General features: G+C 32.6%; 2 protein-coding genes and 1 non-coding gene across 3 annotated transcripts; 2 read left to right on the top strand and 1 right to left on the bottom strand.

Moving 5' to 3' along the window:
• Window positions 1-2,071: 2,071 nt before the first annotated feature.
• LOC145757286 (U12 minor spliceosomal RNA) lies at window positions 2,072-2,218 on the top strand. The gene has a single exon (XR_014285330.1). It is a non-coding gene; the product is annotated as a U12 minor spliceosomal RNA (small nuclear RNA).
• Window positions 2,219-2,813: 595 nt separating this feature from the next.
• LOC145754586 (malate dehydrogenase, cytoplasmic-like) lies at window positions 2,814-6,255 on the top strand. Its single transcript, XM_082570662.1, has 8 exons — window positions 2,814-3,108; window positions 3,195-3,293; window positions 3,405-3,501; window positions 3,992-4,167; window positions 4,328-4,450; window positions 4,595-4,774; window positions 4,968-5,171; window positions 5,568-6,255. The coding sequence occupies exons 1-8, from the start codon at window positions 3,106-3,108 to the stop codon at window positions 5,694-5,696; spliced, it is 1,011 nt and encodes a 336-aa protein (XP_082426788.1). The 5' UTR covers window positions 2,814-3,105; the 3' UTR covers window positions 5,697-6,255.
• Window positions 6,256-6,291: 36 nt separating this feature from the next.
• On the bottom strand, window positions 6,292-18,046 carry LOC145754582 (ribosomal protein S6 kinase delta-1-like). The gene is made up of 16 exons (XM_082570658.1): window positions 17,886-18,046; window positions 17,582-17,620; window positions 17,116-17,233; window positions 16,525-16,640; window positions 16,026-16,113; window positions 15,257-15,337; window positions 13,660-14,234; window positions 12,717-12,988; window positions 11,902-12,029; window positions 11,367-11,488; window positions 10,842-11,078; window positions 10,312-10,447; window positions 8,743-9,826; window positions 8,270-8,391; window positions 7,592-7,770; window positions 6,292-7,052 (listed from the first exon to the last, which is right to left on the bottom strand). Exons 1-16 carry the CDS (start codon window positions 17,985-17,987, stop codon window positions 6,831-6,833), a joined length of 3,621 nt encoding a protein of 1,206 aa, XP_082426784.1. The 5' UTR covers window positions 17,988-18,046; the 3' UTR covers window positions 6,292-6,830.
• Between the last annotated feature and the right edge of the window lies 1 nt (window position 18,047).

Raw genomic sequence — 18,047 nt, 5'->3', positions numbered from 1 at the left:
CACCACCCTACATAATACAGCTATTACTGGTTAAAAAACGTGCTAGAGATCAACTTATATTTTAGGGTATTTAAATGTTTATAACTAAAACGGGTCAAGCAATTGTAATGGGGCATATAAAAACGTAAATTTAGTGATCTCATAAGACATGCAGACACGGGAATAATAAATCCATAAATCTAAAAGGCAAATGCCAACAAATTGTTAACAATTTATTGCTACAGTAAAAAACTCTTTTTTTTTATTTTTTCAAAGCCTGTAATACTAGCAAAATAAATTGCACTTAAAAACAAAAGCGCGCAGCATATTGTCGCTTCAAGTATTTTTAAGCGTACTTTATACACAATACTTTTAAAAACCGTGTTAAAACCTGCTTCCAATTTTTATTGAAAATTTTTAACATTTTTAGCTAAATGCTAAACACTTACAAATTAATGAGCGTTAAAATAACCAAGATGCTAATTTCTATTTGATCGTTTGCGGTATATAATCGAACATATAAAAATTCTATTTTTGAATTTGAAACGAAGATAACCGGATAAAAGTTTATCGGTCAATCGAAACTTTCTCAAAATATTTACGTTGTTAACATACATATATATCCTTTTATCTGACTCTCGTTAATCCATTAGCTCAATAAATAAAATTGTAATCAGCTGAACGTGATCATCAAGCATAATTATCGTTACCAGATTTCCTTTCTCGTTTGGAATTTGGCTCTAAAACATGTTTTGTGCTGTCCTGTAACCTGACTGGCACTTTCTCAAACTGAAATGATCATCACGCTACAACCGGCGTTTATTGAAACGGCACTGACCAAAGCGCTGTAGTTAAATCCTGCCAAAACACACAGCTAGCTATTAAGTAAAGATAATAATCTACAAACGCCAGCATATATGTAGTGTAACTATAAGCCCGTTCAGCTTAGCATGAAATTCATTGCGAACCGCCAGCAACAGCAAAAGGATCCGAAAACTCTCTGGCGGCGGACCTGCGCTTAGGCTTAATACGTTCGCCTAATCAGTCACGAGTATGTCGGATTAAGATAGGTTTAGGCCTGATCGTATGCTAAAACCATTTACAATGTTTCAATCGCAGAACTTCCAGGTACCCAGGTATAACACAAACGTTCCAATTTAACCGAACTGCTTATAAGCTGGAATTACCTCGCCTTCGTGTAAACAGAAAATCTAAAAAGAATTCGATTCGGTAACGCCGTGTTTTAAGCTAAGCCATAAACAAAATGCAAACAATTGCTGCCTCTGTTGTATTATGGTTTGCAATAACGATAAATTGAGCAATTGCTGTTAAATTTTAATACCCTTTTTCGCAAAACAATTTACATGATTAAATAAATTACCTCTGAATTAAATATTAAACGTAAAAAAAAGAAAAAAGGCAAAAACAATAGGAATCTCTTTTAATTTAAAATAGCATTCCTAAATATATGTTATACGTAAACATGCCTAGACGTTGCAATTGAATAAAAAGTCCTGAGGGATTGTATATAATCGGTCTTGGACACACTTACAACATGTTATAAGAAATGCACACAGATCTATTTATAAACAAAAATTTGTTTAGCATAATAAATAAATAAAACGCATTAAATTTTCATAACGTAACATATTTTCTCTCTGTTAGTTTAATATATTTAAATAATTTGTAGAGTAGCGAGTGGCTGATTAAGATAAACTTTAATTTTTTTTTATAAAAATGACGCAATTAATATTGTACGTTAAAAACTATGTATTTGGAAAGCCACTGTTATTGTCTTGACAAAATAAGCATTTATTTAAATAAAACCCTGACAAAATGCAGTCCAACAATATATAAAAAATTAAAAAATGGTGTTAAAACGACCACTACCGGAAAAGGATTTTTCTACCAAAAAAAATTAAGTAAATATGTCAAAAAAACTTCACCAATTGACATGGAATTCGAAATGTAGCAATTTTTTTTTAATTTAATGGTTATGTTTTTGCTTAATGCCTTTTAGAAAATCATAAGGGCACCACAAACGGCATGTTTATTTTTTCATTTGTGTTTCATAGGAGAAAAAGTGCTAATCGTGCCGTAAACTAATGAGTAAGGAAAATAACGATTCCAGTTAACGCTGGCATCTTCAAGGATCTTCCTTGTAGAGATTTTTGCAGGCAGAAGATTTGCTGTTTTGTGGAAGCTCTACTTCGGCTATCTGCAGAATTGCAAGTCTGCCTTTTCTTTTGTTCAATTAATCCCATAGTAAAAAAATATGCGTTAATATTCGTATTAAGAAACTGTTATCAGAACCTCAATAAAATACAAAAGCTTTTCTTGGTTCAGTTTCACCTTGAGTGTTAGTTACGTAAAAGTACACAACATGCTTATAACACGCGCTTAACGCCTGATACAGTGCTGTTAAAATTAGATTCGCGTTATTTTTCGAGTTATTTCATACTAGTTAGATGGATCAACAAAACAGTGACGAATTGCAAGTTAATGGGCATTGCAAAGGTTTTGTACTGTACCAAATCATATTAAATAAAGAAAAATGTCGTTTATGGAAAAATGTCATCCATTGACTGTAACATTTTACAGCATATAGCGGTCACAGTTTTTTACAACGCAATATTCTACAAGGGTAAAAAGCCGGTAAGTTTAAGCCTGATAATACATTGCACTACGGTGGCATTTTCCACATGCTAATAGACAGCATAAAGCAAGCTTGCTTAAACTGTAGGTTAAATTGCGTAAAGAAAGGGTAAAATAATGTGTGTAGTGCCTTGGTGAATAAACCGGTATTTTTCGAAGAACGTGTCATAACAAAGTACGTGTTTATGGGGCGTGTGCTCTTTGCTATAATTTTATTCGACAAAAATGAAGGCGTTATTCGAGTAATTGTGACTTTTACTATTTCGGTATTGCCGAAATTTATTCAGAGTCACTAGGACAGATACTAGACTAGTTAAACCTGTAAACGACATTTAAAGTAAATGTGTGTTGTTAGATTAAAGTTTTAACTTATTTTGTTGGAATTCCAGAATTTCTAATTAGAACCACACTAGCATACTAGGTTATTGTTAAATTTTTAATTAAAAACAGACAAAAATTTAAAAAATCATAATGGTAAGTGTACTGTTATTATTTCTAACGTTCTTAAGTTATCCTAATCACATGCTAACCGGTGCTAAAATATAATTTTTGTTATACAGGCTGAAAATCTAAAAGTTTTGGTAACTGGAGCTGCTGGCCAAATTGCATATTCACTTTTATTCCCAATTGCAAACGGAGATGTGTTTGGAAAAGATACTGTAAGTTAGCGTTAAAATGTAAACAGTCAAATAGTACATACAAGAGCCATGTGTTTGTATCATAATCTAATAGAGTGTACTGCAGTTTATAAGTTTTTTGAATATTTTTAGCCAATCACTTTGGTTTTACTTGATATTCCGATGATGAAAGATGCATTGGGAGGAGTGGTTTTGGAACTTCAAGATTGTGCTTTACCAAGTTTGAGAGGTAATTAGATACAAATTGTACATAGGCATTTATGTATTTTTTATTGCATAATTAAAATTTATTCCATAAATATACTTTTTAAAAAAGAAATTTTGTTTTGATGTCTTACAATCCTTACATTTAGCTGGCAGCGTGGTGTAGTGGTAAGAACACTTGCTACATCGCACATGAGGTTCTGGGTTTAATCCCTACCGCTCTCATGCTTTAGCGCCTTTGAGTAAAGTGCTATGAATGGTATGAACTCCTGCTGAGCCAGCACTTAATCAGCAGTATAATTACCGGGCAATTATAATCTATAATATCCCAAACTGCTAAAGGCAACTTGAGACTGGGTCAAAGTAAATGATGTTACTTTATGTTTAGGTTGCGCATTCGACATTCCCACATCAAGGATAAAGATATAGATAAAAAATATAGATTTTAAATAATTTACAATTTTAAGTTACTATAATTTTCTCCATGCCTAACCAATTTTTATTTGAATCTCTAGATGTAATTGCTACCACTGATGTGAAAGAGGCTTTCACGAACATTGACTATGCCATCTTGGTTGGTGCTATGCCCCGTCGACAAGGCATGGAAAGAAAAGACCTGCTGAAAGCTAATGCTGGCATCTTTAAGGAACAAGGAAAGGCTCTCGATCAATATGCCAAGAAAAGTGTCAAGGTATTTGTAATTTTCTTTGTAAAAATACTATTTTGTATTTACCTTCTTAAAATTAGTGAATTAAATTATATATGTTGTTTTATTGACTTTCTTTTTTTTTTTTTAACTTTGTCAGCTCGATTCCTGAAGAAAAAGCTAAAATTTTTGTATTTTTTGTAAGGTTTTGGTTGTTGGAAATCCAGCAAACACAAATTGTTTGATCGCTTTGACTTGTGCCCCTTCGATCCCTAAGCAAAACTTCACTTGCATGACGAGACTCGATCAAAACCGTGCCCAAGCTCAGGTAAACCCCAATAAGGTTACTTTGGATCAAGAATAAACAATTTTTTTTTAACATCATTTCTCTTTAGTGCATATACCTATTTTTTCAAAAATGTGGTTTATTTTTAATACACCATTTTAAACCATTCTAAACACCATTTTCTAGATTGCATCCCGGGTTGGTGTGTCCAATAATTCTGTCCGTAATGTCATAATCTGGGGCAACCATTCTTCAACCCAGTTTCCTGATGTAGCTCATGCAACGGTTACCGTCGGCGACAAGCCAGCAGTTCCCGTGACCGGAGCCGTCAAGGACGACGCTTGGATCAATGGAGACTTTATTTCAGTGAGTAGTTTGAAAAAAATAATAATAAAAAAATTTTTGGTCAGTTTCTATAATTTGCACAAGAAAAATCGAAATTTTGGTCTTCGGAATTCGCAAAAGACAAAACAGTCTGTATTGTTACTCCATCAACTTATTTTAATTTTTTTGTTTTTAAAGTGTTTAAACACCCATTAAAAATCTCCCTGTTTTGCAGTGTGTCCAAAAGAGGGGTGCGGCAATCATAGCGGCACGCAAACTGTCTAGTGCCATGTCAGCGGCGAAAGCCATCTGCGACCACATTCGAGATTGGCATTTCGGCACAAAGGAGGGTTGTTTCACTTCGATGGGAGTTTATTCGGATGGCACCAAATACGGAATTCCTGAAAACATTGTATACAGCATGCCAGTCTATATCTCGGTTAGTACTTTTTTGTCATAATTTTTTATCCTTGATGTGGAAAGGTCAACTTTACATCCATTATAGGGTAATATTTACAACCATCAGTTACCCCCAACCGGATTAAGATGCCTTTGACGGTAAGGAATATAATAGATTATATTTGCCCAATAATTCAGCTGCTGATTATTAAGTGTTGGCTTAGCAGGAGTTTATATCATTTATAGCACCTTCGAAGGGGGCACTACAGTGTAAGAGCAGTGGGAATTAAACCCAGGTCCTCATGTGGTAAACTGAAGTCTTTTGGTTACTTAACCTCAGTTAAAATTCGTGTTTGTAAAGGATTTAATTGTCTTTAAATCAATCCTTTTTTCTTTTTGATGGATTTTCACACAATTTAACCAATTTTTCATACAGGCTCAAGGCAGTTATACAATTTGCGATAATCTTTCTATCAGCGACGTGGCAAGGGAACGTATGGATGCAACTGCTCGCGAGCTTAAGGAAGAAAAGGATGTCGCTACATCGTTTTTAGATGAAAGTTGACTTGCAAACCGGTCTCAACTGTAGGAATGTACACGAATAGCTTCAGTTTTTTGACTATCTAACACTTTTTAAAGTAGTACTGGTAAAGTTGTTTAAAACGTACTTACCATTTTTTTGATTATATTTTTTGTATGTGTGATAGTCTTTAAACTGAGGCTCTCGTGTTCGTTCTGCGTAATTTTTCGCCTTCTCCGGCATAATTTATACATAATCGTCATTCGAAAAATTCACCACTGTTTAGCTTTGGCATATGTTACAGCAATTGTTTTTTTCGTCATATATTTAACACAGTTCAAATTTTCAAGTTCCATTTTGAACATATCTTGTGAGTGTTACAGCATATACAATAGGAATCACTGATTAATGTCTGCCAAATTAATCCAATCACTTTATACAGTTGAGTCTGGGCGTAATAGATATATCACATTGTAACATATCCTTGTAGAAAATAAATGTTTTTGTCTGATGTGAAAAGAATGATTTTTGGAAACATTGGAATCATGACTTTAAAATAAATCGCTTGGAAATAAATAAATATGGTAATTTTTGACAATAAATGTGATTTTTAATTCAGGTAAAAATAGCTAACTTTCTGCAACGAAAAAATTGTATTATATCAAACCATTTAATTTATGATTTTTTAAAAACCATAAGAATGGCAACTCGCAAACAAAAAGAACTTAAACATTTGTCTAGTGCAAAACTAAAAAATAATAATGTTTTTAACAAAACATAGTTAAAAACCCCTAGTATATTAAACTTATACACTATTTATTTTAAATCAATTCAAGAATTAATAAATTAAAAAATAAATAAATGCAAAAACATGTATTTTGAAAGGGCAGTATAAGTTAAATTTGTACTTCAAAAAAGGAAAAAAATGGAAAAATTCGTCTAACAATTGCTTTCACTTCAGAAAAAAATGCACACTCTGCTACTATACCACCAATGAATTATTTTAAACATAATTCTAACCACAAAAATTGAAAATATCAAACCCTATATAAAATTCAAGCAATAAAATCTTCTTATTAAGACTCTAACCCCATTAAAAATAATGCACAACTTAGGAATATAGCAGTGATATGAATGCAATACAAAAACCCCAAAATTTTTAAAGCAAAATATTTTTAGCTAAGTTTCGCTGTAATTATCTATAAGTTTATCCCAATTAACGTCTGTAAAAAAGGGGTGACCCATCAGGTCGTCAAGACCCCTTACCCCGTTACCCAATCTTTGGTTGGGATAAAATTGGAGCAAGTCTCTTAATAGTGACTTGGCTTCTTGCGAAACGAAATCGGGTAAGTGTAAAACAGAGTGGGTGCCGATACCAGAAGGGTGCTGTACATGCAGTGGCTAAAAAAATGAAAAAATGTGAATAAAATAAGAAAGTAAGGCAATATGCAATTCACAAATGAACAGGAAAGATTCTAAGTCTTAACTATTAACATTCGGGCATTTATGGTAAAATCTATATATAATGAATGGAGCTTAGTGTATAACATATATATATATATATATATATATATAAATGAATGTCCAATATATAGGCCTACAAAATTAAAAAAAACAGGATTTTTTGGGTAAATTATCGTGGGTTTTATTAGATAAAAGTTGCGACATTGCGACAATAAAATAATGACTGTGAAGCGGGCTTTTTAACTAGATTACTCAAACCCAAAAACCTCAAACCCAAAAACTAGATTACTCAAACCCAAAAACCCAAAACTTAAAACAAGATACAAACAATTTTGTTACTGCAAAAAGTCAGAATTTTAGTACTTTAAAACTTTTTAGTTGCAAACCAGTCAACATAAAAAATATGCCATAACATTAAAAAATTGATTTAAAAAAACTGCAAGAAAAGAAAAACAAACTGTCACTTTTACACTTACTTTTCCAACCAATAATTCATAGAGCAACGCCCCTAAGCTCCACCAATCACAGGCCTCGGTCTTCTTCAAGGTCACGCTTGTAGTTTCAGGTGCAGAATAAAGGTTGTTGGATCGTGGAACACAACTCGAGGATAACTCGACTTGCTTCCATTTGCCAAAATAGGTAAGCCGAATATTGCCTAAAGAAAATTAACATATCTTAATTTATTTAAATACAACATAAATGACATTTTTTTTGTGTATATATATATTTTTTCTTATATTTCTTATACTTTCGATGTTAGAAGATCGACTTCATGACCTGAACATAGAGTAACATCAGTTACCCCGACCCAGTCTTGGAAGTTTATGATATTAGAAATTATAATTGCCCATTAATTAATCTGCTGATCAAATGTTGGCTTAACAGGAGCTCATAGTGCGCTACAACATGAGAGCAAACGGGATCGAACCCAGGTACTCATCTGGTGTTGCTTTAGGCAGTTATAATGTTTATTAAAACATTTTGCAAAATATTTAACCATTAGTCTGCTAATGGTTTTAGGCTCGGCAGAAAATGAAATAGTGGGAATTGAACCAATGACCTTATGTTGTTAAGCCAAGTGTTGTAATCACTAAACCATGCTGCCGGTAAAACTTTAATTGTTTTAATATATTAGGCTAGTATTAATAACAAACCATTAGCATCCAGAAGAATGTTATCAGGAGACAAATTTCGACATAATATCCCAACACTGTGTAGTGTTCCTATTGCTATAATCAGCTGAGCTCCCCATCTTTTAACACAGGATTCAGGTATTCTGTATACAATAAAAAATCTTAAATTAGTTTAAAAAATATTTGTAAAAAATCAAATGTTGTAATTTAGGATTGCAAAAAAATTAAAACATTGGATTTTCTTGATATATTTTTCCTTGCTGTAGGAAGGTCGACTTCACGACCCAAACATAAAGTAACACAAGTTTCCCGGACCCAGTCCCAAGTTGCCTTGGCAGTTGTGGATATTATAAATTATATTTGTTTACTAATTATAAGCTGCTGATAAAGTATTGGCTTAGCAGAAGTTCATACCGTTTATAGCGCCTTACTCAAGGGCGCTACAGCATGAGAGCAGAAAGGATCGAACCCAGGAACTCATGTAGTAAAGTTACCTGTAAGTTCTTGAGATGTTCTTTTCCATATTTTCAAACACTTTGAATGCAGAATTCTCCTCGGTTTTGTCAGAAGAAGTTTTTTCTTCAGCATTGTTATCAACATTATTAACCGCTTCAAAAACTGAATTTAAATCCTCGCCAGCGTTTCCGAGATTTTCCGTAAAACTCGAAGTCGATTTCGAGCGCGAACATTTAGAAACTGAGCGGAAAATAAGAGACGGGTCCGCAGTGGAGATGCCGTGCTCGTTAATCTTCCTCTCGACTGGGATCAAGTTCTTCGGGTCCGGATTTTCACCCAAATTTTGTTCCATTATCACTTCATCTCCTTCCATGCTGCTTGCCACTGACAAGCTGGGGGATTCCCCAATATTCAAATGAGCAAGGGACGGGCTTATGGCGCCACCCGATGGGGGGTGCAGCGACTGCGGAGAGGGAGAGTCGGTAAAAGTCCGATTGCGCCCGTTTTCGCAAAACACAGCAGACAGGTCTTGCTCGCTCAAGAGCTCAGACTCAAATTTTTCGTTATCGGGTTTATTTGTGACTTTGATTTGGTTTGCGTCATCAGACATCCTTCGAGAATCTAAATTCTTTTTCGAAACTCCTTTAAATTGACTTGAGTCTGATATATCGAATTGCAAATCGTTTTCGCCGTCGCTTATCGTGCTCACACTGTCTATAGTAAACAAATGCGGCGTGGTACTCTGCTCTGGCGTTACGACAATTTCTAAACTCGAGTTGTCGTCTGCCGGTAACTCTTGTTCGACGAAAGTGTCGTCCTCGCTTAGAAACGACCAAGTCGATTTCAGTGTCCTGTGAGCATTGCTGGCTTCACTATTTTTATTTTTATCGATTGTATCTGTTGGTATAGCTTCCATATCTGGATTATTAGGATTTTCTGAGATTTTTGCTTTGTCAGTTTTTGATTTTATCGGTGTTGATTGCTCTATATTGGTTTTAACTAAGTTATCTAATTGCATGGGTTTTGGAGTTTGATTTTGCTTTGAAGTTAAATTTGTATTTGTGTCTGTATTTATAGCCTCCTGCGTCATGAAATTAGACAAGTTGTCCCACAGCTTACCACCTTAAAAAAAATTTCATGAACATTTATTCCAAGTACATGCATATTTAAATATCATTGAATACAGCTAAATCCCCATTGCTCTCATGCTGTAGTCCCCTTAAGGTGCCATAAACGATATGAACTTCTGCTGAGCCAACATTTAATCAGCAGCATAAATACTGGGCAATTATAATCTATAATATTCCTAACTGCCAAAGTTCACCCGAGACTGGGTCAGGTCAATCGATTTTTTTTGTATATATAATTTATCCTGGATGTGGGAAAGTCGAATGCGCGACTTAAACATAGAGTAATATTAGTTACTACAGTTTGGGATATTATAAATTATAGTTGCCTGATAATTATACTGTTGATTAAGTGCTGGCTCAGCAGAAGTTTATACTGTTTATAGCGCTTTTAAAAGCACTACAGCATGAGTTGTTTTTCTATGTTTAGGTTGCGGGTTCCCACATCAAGAAAAAATTTGTATGACAATTACATCTCACCCTGTGCATGTTCCAGTACCAAATAAATGGAAGTTTCAGTGCTGAAAAAGCGATGAAGTTTGACCATAAAAGGTACGTTGGTTGGTATCACAGCTTTCTTTATTCTATTACTCTTGCGAGTTGACTTTCTTAAAATCTAAAAAGAAGAAAAACTTATACAAGAATACTAAAGTCAGCTTTAATAAATAAAATGTTATCTCTTTCCATTTTTATGAGATGTCAGTTATTTAGAGGCCTTAAAGAGTTATTTTTTGTATTTTTTATCCTTAATGATGGAAGGTCGACTTAACAACCTAAACATAGAGTAACATCATTTACCCAGACCCAGTCTCGAGTTGCCTCTGGCAGTTTGGGGATATTATAAATTATAATTGCCCCATAGTTTAACTGCTGATTACTTTGGTTAAGCAGTAGTTTATATCGTTTATAGCGCCTTACTTAAAGGCACTACAGCATAAAAGTAGTGTATATCTGATTTAATATATAGTCATCTTGAAATTATTAACACACATGTATTAACACAGTCTTACCTTAATAACAAATGCCTTTGAAGATGTGGTATCTAGTACTAGCAATACTTTTCCAGTTATGCCCAAAACTTTGTAGTTGAGCAAATCCTTCGAGGTGTGTCGAGGACTTGGTATGAGTGGAAGAGGAGAAAGATTTGTGTCACGAATACCTGCCACGCGGTCGTTGGAGGAGCTTCTTTTGCGTCCGAAGTCGTTTTCGTCGAAGTTGTTGGCGCTTGATGACGGAGTTTGATCGTTCTGGTTAAAAAAATTAAAAAATTTTTTTTTTTTTAATACACATAAGTATTACATTTGGGCCAGAATTTATTATATTACGAGGCTTGTGTTTTTTTTAGTGAGATTAATTCTACTTTAAATGCTTTTAAATATTACACTCTTCTATTTTACAAGTGAACTGTTTTTAATAAAGATTATAGCCATTAAAAACGCTTGTTAAAATCTAGCAGAAAGCGACCCTAAATTGAAACAACAGCATTGAAAACTTTTTCTTAAAAAATTGCCAAAAAATGCAACTTCACAACATACCTTCCATAACGCAGAACTGTTAAGCATAGTTTTTAGGTAATTTTCGTGAATTTCTTCAGCCTTTTTCAGGTATTTTGAGGTCTTTCTTCTAACTGCTTGAATACGAAATTCATCAGTATCACCTGCAATAAAAAAAAAATAATTTTATGCACTAAAATATTTTTTTATCTTTATAAATTTATTCTTGATGTGAAAATATTGACTTCACAACCTAAACATAAAGTAACTTTCATTACCCCGACCCAGTCTCAGGCCGCCTTTGACAGTTTGGGATATTATTAATTGTTATTGACATTAATTAAGCTGCTTATTAAGTGCTGGCTCAGCAGGAGGTAATATTGTTCATATCGCCTTACTTAAGGCCGCTCCAGCACGAGAGCAGTGGAGATCGAACCCACAACCTCATGTAGTGTAGCAATTGTTCTAACTACTACACTACGCTGCCGGTAAAATAAGGTATATACAAAACATTTTTTAACCAAATGTAGATAGTGTTCCAGCTAGTTTGGTTCATTTAATTTAAATAAACTCTTACCTTGTACACCTTGTAATAGGATATTGATAGCCAACTTATAACATGAAAAAGCGGTCTGGTATTGTTCTATGCTCATAGCATTGTGGGCTGCTGAAATTTGGTGTGCAGCATCTACCAAATACAGACCTCTAAACAAAACAAAAATTTATAGTTAGATGAACTAGTCAATAAAATGTCTTATAGAGTGCATTTCAACTGCCGAAACATGATCGCACTTAATATTTGACCATGAATCAGGAAAATTTACCCACGCACCCCGAACGACAATTTTTTAATATTTTGTAGGCCTTTAAATTGTACATACAAATGTATGCATATAACCCACTAAGCTTTATTAGGTTAGAATAAATATAAATTATTTTGTTTTTAGACCCACAACATTTAAATAGCAAAAAGGTGCTAAAAACTAAAACTAATAAATGTAAGTTAATTGTTTCATAGGAAGACCAACATTTTTTGTCCATAACTTTACCATGTATCAAACAATACATTAAATTAAAATAATACAATTGTATTGTAATATTAAATAGTGAAACTAATGGGCTAAAGGTATATTCCTTGATTTTAAAAGTTTTGTAAAAAAAAAAAAAAATAAGAGACTGTACAAAATGACAGCTATTGTAGTAGTTAGAACTTAGCTTCACTACATAAGGTCATAAGTTCGTACCCTACTGCTTTCATGCTGGAATGCCCCTGCCATAGGCAACTCAAACTAGGTCTGGGTAACTGATGTTACTCTATGTTTAGGTCGTGAAGTTGACCTTTCCCACATCGAGAATATATAAACATTAAAAATTTAAAAATTAATGTTTTACCTTTCTTCGTCATCCAGATTGTCCAAGAAGAATCTTTTTAAATCCATCAAACTTGAGGTTTTAAGTTCAGACTGTCGATCGGGCAAACTAGATCGACGAATATTATTAAAATTTTGGGACCCAGTTGAATTACTTAGTGGGCTGCCATTTTTCTGGATCGATCTCAACTGTTGATCTTTTATGTTTGTGTTAGTAAGAGAGGATGGTTTCATTTCTTGTTCTTTGGTAGGGTTGGATTCAGATTCAGAAGGCAAACGCTTTCTTTCTAACAACTAAATTTAAAAATAACTAATTATTACTTTTTTTTATTTATATTTATCCTTGATGTGGAAAGGTCGACTACAGGACCTAAACATAGAGTAACATTAGTTTCCCCAATCCAGGCTTGAGTTGCCTTTGGCTGTTTGAGACTTTATAAAATATAATTGCCTGATAATTACGCTGCTGATTAAGTACTGGCTCAGCAGGAGTTTATACCGTTTATAGCGCCTTACTTTTAAGAACGCTACAGCATGAGAGCAGTGGGGATTGAACCCATTACTTATGTAATGTAGCAATTGCGACGACTACTACATCACGCTGGTAGTACTTCACGAACCATGAAAGAAATTAGGGGCTTAAGGTATGAAAAAAAATTGAGGATAAAAGTAAATTACGAAAGAGAATAATTGAAGATTAAAAAGTATGGGAAAGAACTAATAAAGACAGTAAAATATCAGAGAGTATTAGCGAGACTGTTAAGAACGAAAGAGAATTAACTAGGAACATAAAGTACGAAGATTCGTTAAAGAACTCTGAAATACAAGTGATCCAAAAAAAATAACTTTGTATACTAAAAATTGCTGATCCAATAAAAATACAAAATTAGTATTGTATTTAAATTAAATTAGTAATTTGAGATTAGTTAAGACAGTCGAAATAAAATAATTAGCTTTTTAATTACCTGGTTTAAATAGGCTCTTGCTTTCGAAGATTTCCTATGTTCTTCTTTTGAATTTTGATTATCGCCGTTTAATTTAGCACCATACAGTTCGGAATTATCAATAAAATTATCACCTTTATTAGTATCAAGTTCGCTTAGACTTTTTTCAGGTAATAACGCATTTAGGTCATCTTCAGTATCGTTTTTACTTATTAAGTTCCCAGAACTAGGTAAAAGGGTTAATGGTTTTGTATATATAGAGTCTACATCTTGATTATACTGTCTTCCAATTTCATTTTGTAACGTACAAGAGACAGAATGATACGAAGCCATTTCTAAATCGGAAACGCTGATTCTTAAGTCCTCTAACTCAGAGTTTAAAATGTCAGGGTTGTCAGATGTGTTTTCTTCTTTAACATGTTCAGTGCTGGGAAGGAATTCATTTAAAATTGAGTCGGAAACACTGTTTTTATTGTCATCTTTTTGTTTTTTTTGTACTGGATTGGGGATTTCGATTTCTTCTGATTTTTGAAATTTTGATGAGTCACGAACAACGGCTAACCACTCATTTTGAATAAATTCTGCTGAAGAATCGTCTAAAAATTTACACATAAATTTTACCGTTTTTTTTTATATCGATAATTAAACCAGTTTTAAATGCATAGCTTAAAAACAATTTTTAATAATTTAGCCTAATTTTTTACATAAAAAACTGTATATCTTTATCAAAACAGTAAAATATTTGCTTATTTAAAAAAAATATAAATATATAACTTTTTTCAGTCCTATAAATCTATTTAATAATGCTTTTTCTATAAACTTTTATTAGCCAATACAGCCATCAATTTAGTAGCCTATATTTGCACTTATCTTAGTGTAAACCATTAAGGGCATAATAATCAATAACATTGTAACATAATGAGGCCACTTGGGCCAAAAAAGAGAAGGCTAGAAAAAAGTTATATGTACACTCTAAAAAAACATGGACTTATGTGTTATAGGGCATTGTTTGGACATTGTTTTGATAACAAAGGTGTCACACTGTGGACTAGTTAAAACAATAAAAGATTTGGGAGATTATATAAATAGATTAGCAGGATATTAACAGGTAGTCTTTGTTACAATTTTGTGTGTACATAAAATTTAAAACTTCAAAAAAAATTTAAATTTAAAAAAATAACGACAACCAAATAATCTTTTATACCATGAAAAATAAATAGTCGTCCTAACTTTAGCTGAAATTATAATTTTGTTACAGTATTTAAACTAGAACCAGAAAAAACGACGGTAAGAAGATTGGGCCTGCAAAATAATAGCTGGGAGTCGGCAACGAAACTCCTGTTTATAATTTCAGCATAAGACTATATTTTACTGATATTTAAAATAAAATTTAGCAAAAAGTATAATACTTAAAAAATTTTTAATCATTTGTTACGATAAATATATATATATGTTAGTTTAGAATCTTTCTTCAGGCCGGATCTTCTTAGGACCCAAATCTTTTTGCAACCATTTAAACTCTAATAGTTTTTTCTAATAAGGTAATTATTATTTTTTCTATTGCTATCTCTATTTGTTAACTATGAACTTAATTAATAATAAATACAAACTAGATTACCTGTAGTGTTAAGGCATGGGTCAAACATCTGTAAATCTGACTGGTTTAACACATTATGCGAAGTACTAGCTTTTGTAGAATCTACAGAAAAAATTACAGACAATAATTTTCACAGAATAAAATTTAAAAATTTTTTTGTATATATCTTTATTCTCGATGTGGGAAAGTCGAATGCGCGACTTAAACATAGAGTAACATCAGTTACTCCGACCCAGTCTCGAGTTGCCTTTGCCAGTTTGGGATATTATAGATTATAATTGCCTGATAATTATGCTGCTGATTAAGTGCTAGCTCAGCAAAAGTTCGTACCGTTTATAGCGCCTTACTCAAGGGCGCTACAGCATGAGATCAGTGGGGATTGAACCCACGACCTCATGTGTGGTGTAGCAAGTGTTCTAACCACTACACCACGCTGCCAGACTCATATATATTTTTTAAAAAAATTTTTATCCAAAAAAATTTTATAGTAATTCCTTATAATATATACTTGTGCTTTAGACACATTTACCAATTCTGACCACTGTTTTAATACATTAGAATATATGATATAATTCTTTATTATTGCCCTACTTATATTAAACTGCTTGCAATATTGTATTTATTTATCTTTGACATTTATATATAACAAACAGACCTAACCACATCACCCATTTAAACAAATACTGATAAAACACATCAATAACATTATGTTGGTTTAAATGACATTTGAATTATGTAAAGAACTAGCCCAGGGCAAAATTACATTAATAATTAAAGCCTGCAAAATTACCTGCTTGCTTTATAGGTTCGGTATGAGGCAACATGGGTTGAAGTTTAAGTTTGTTTAGCTCACTGTTTTCTTTCATACGTTTGCTACCCTTTAAAAATAAAAAAATAGATTTAATTTAAGACTTTTACATCTTTGTGGAAAGGCAGACTTTGCAGCCTGACTTGCACAATTTAGAATGGGACTGATCATAATTGCCTAATAATAGTGCCTTAGTTAAAGCTGCTATAGCATGGAAGCAGTGAAAATTAAACCCAGGACTATGTTGTAAGGCTTAGTGTCCAAACCATTTTAAGTATAAATAGTTGGTATTTTTAAAAACATTAATTTAACTATATGCCCATATTAAAATCTAAAGCGGTTTAGTAAACAAAAGAACCGGGTATTGGTTTAAAATTTAATTTGGGTAATTATTTCAATGCTCTTTTTTTATAAAAGCATTCATATTATTTAAACCAAATACAGGTAAAAAGTTAAGTTTTTTAATATAGTTCATGCTTACCTGAAAAAATTGCTTAAATATATTAGATAAATAAAGGGGTTTATGCTGACAAGCGAAATCCAATAATTCTTGCGCACATTTTCTTCGTTCATTTACAACAGCACTGTCAAAACGACCTTTAAAAATATAAACATGAAATTTAAGAAAAACAAGCAGCATGGTGTAGCGGTTAAAAAACTGGGTATTACTACATCCTGGGTTCGATCCCCACTGCTTTCATGCTGTAGCACCTTTAAGTAAGGCACTATAAACATTATCAACTCCTGCTGAGCTAAATGTTAATCAGCAGTTATTTAGCAATTATGATCTATAATATTCTAAACTGCTGAAGGCAACTAAGACTGGGTCAGGGTAACTAATGTAACTTAACGTTTAGGTCATAAAGTCGACCCCTTTAGAAAATAAAAATAATTTTTAAATATATATACACAAAATAAAATAAATCTTAAATCATTTTAAACCTTTGATCAAAGCTATTTTTAAAAAGCTGTAAGTAAACAAATATTTTTGATTGATGCTTCCAAATTTTCCAGCAATTTTGTTTGTTGAACTACTATAAACAGGCTGTATAAGAAAAATATCTTTACATACCAAAAATCTTAGGTTTAATAAATCCTGGAAACTTGCCAGGCAAATAAAGTTCTCTGTGGATTCTAAATAAACCTCCATGTAATGCTTTAAAATCGTTGTATCTCTTCCATATAAAATACTAAACATAAATACAAATTTAAGGTACAGTTATTATTTACTAGGTGATTTCCTGTCCTACAGTCAGCAACCCTCAACTATCATTTGCTTTGCGATAATTCACCTGTGCACCGCAAATGGCAGTTTTATTTATTTTGAAAGTTTAATAATTGACGTCCACTACTCCCTATCGATTTTTTACATTTATCCTTATAGTAGAAATGCTAACTGCACAGTTCAAATGAAAAGCAAAATCTTAATCTACAACATTAAAGCAATAGAAAGTAAACCCAGGACATCATGTAGTGTTACGTAAGCTATTAGTGAGCAATTTCTTAAAAAGAGATTCCTACAAAAATTTATCACTTACCTCTGTTATACAATCTAGTGACTGAGATGCAATAAACTCCTAAAAATACAAAAAAGACAATTATAACCAGTGACTTAAGGCAAAAGTGGCACATAATTACATATTGTAAAATAAAAAAAAACATTATTTTAATTTAAAAACTAACTGCCTAGTTATCAATAACAGTATTACTACAAAAATATACCTCTAAACAAAGTCAAAAATTATCATTTATATATTAGTGCAAAATTACTTATCGCATATTCAAAAATGCTCTTATTTTAAAATCACATTTTTATTTAGACTAAAAAATTATCAATATTACCTTGGTGATTATTTTGTAGAGGGTGTACCCATTTTCATGCTGTCTAGTTTCCACTATTCTGTAGGTCTTATTATATTGCTTGTTTACAGTATGGTAAGACATAATTTACATTGATAAATTGTTAGGGTGTCCCATAGACCGTTACATTTTAAAACACCTATT

The sequence above is a fragment of the Corella eumyota genome, chromosome 6 (assembly GCF_963082875.1).
Source record: "Corella eumyota chromosome 6, kaCorEumy4.1, whole genome shotgun sequence".
NCBI classification, from domain to species: Eukaryota; Metazoa; Chordata; class Ascidiacea; order Phlebobranchia; family Corellidae; genus Corella; species Corella eumyota.
The sequence above is the reverse complement of the archived record's forward strand: the minus strand, read 5'-3'. Positions and strand labels throughout refer to the sequence as shown.

What these genes read in the sequence shown, in the direction of transcription:
- LOC145754586 (XM_082570662.1), top strand. An exon ending in TCAATGGAGACTTTATTTCA is followed by an intron (nt 4,775 to 4,967) that starts GTGAGTAGTTTG and finishes CCTGTTTTGCAG; the next exon opens with TGTGTCCAAAAGAGGGGTGC. An exon ending in GCATGCCAGTCTATATCTCG is followed by an intron (nt 5,172 to 5,567) that starts GTTAGTACTTTT and finishes TTTTTCATACAG; the next exon opens with GCTCAAGGCAGTTATACAAT.
- LOC145754582 (XM_082570658.1), bottom strand. Translation starts at nt 17,987, where the DNA reads ATGTCTTACCATACTGTAAACAAGCAATATAATAAGACCTACAGAATA. An exon ending in CAAGAGCCTATTTAAACCAG is followed by an intron (nt 12,989 to 13,659) that starts GTAATTAAAAAG and finishes TTTTAAATTTAG; the next exon opens with TTGTTAGAAAGAAAGCGTTT. An exon ending in CATTCTTCTGGATGCTAATG is followed by an intron (nt 7,771 to 8,269) that starts GTTTGTTATTAA and finishes AATTTTCTTTAG; the next exon opens with GCAATATTCGGCTTACCTAT.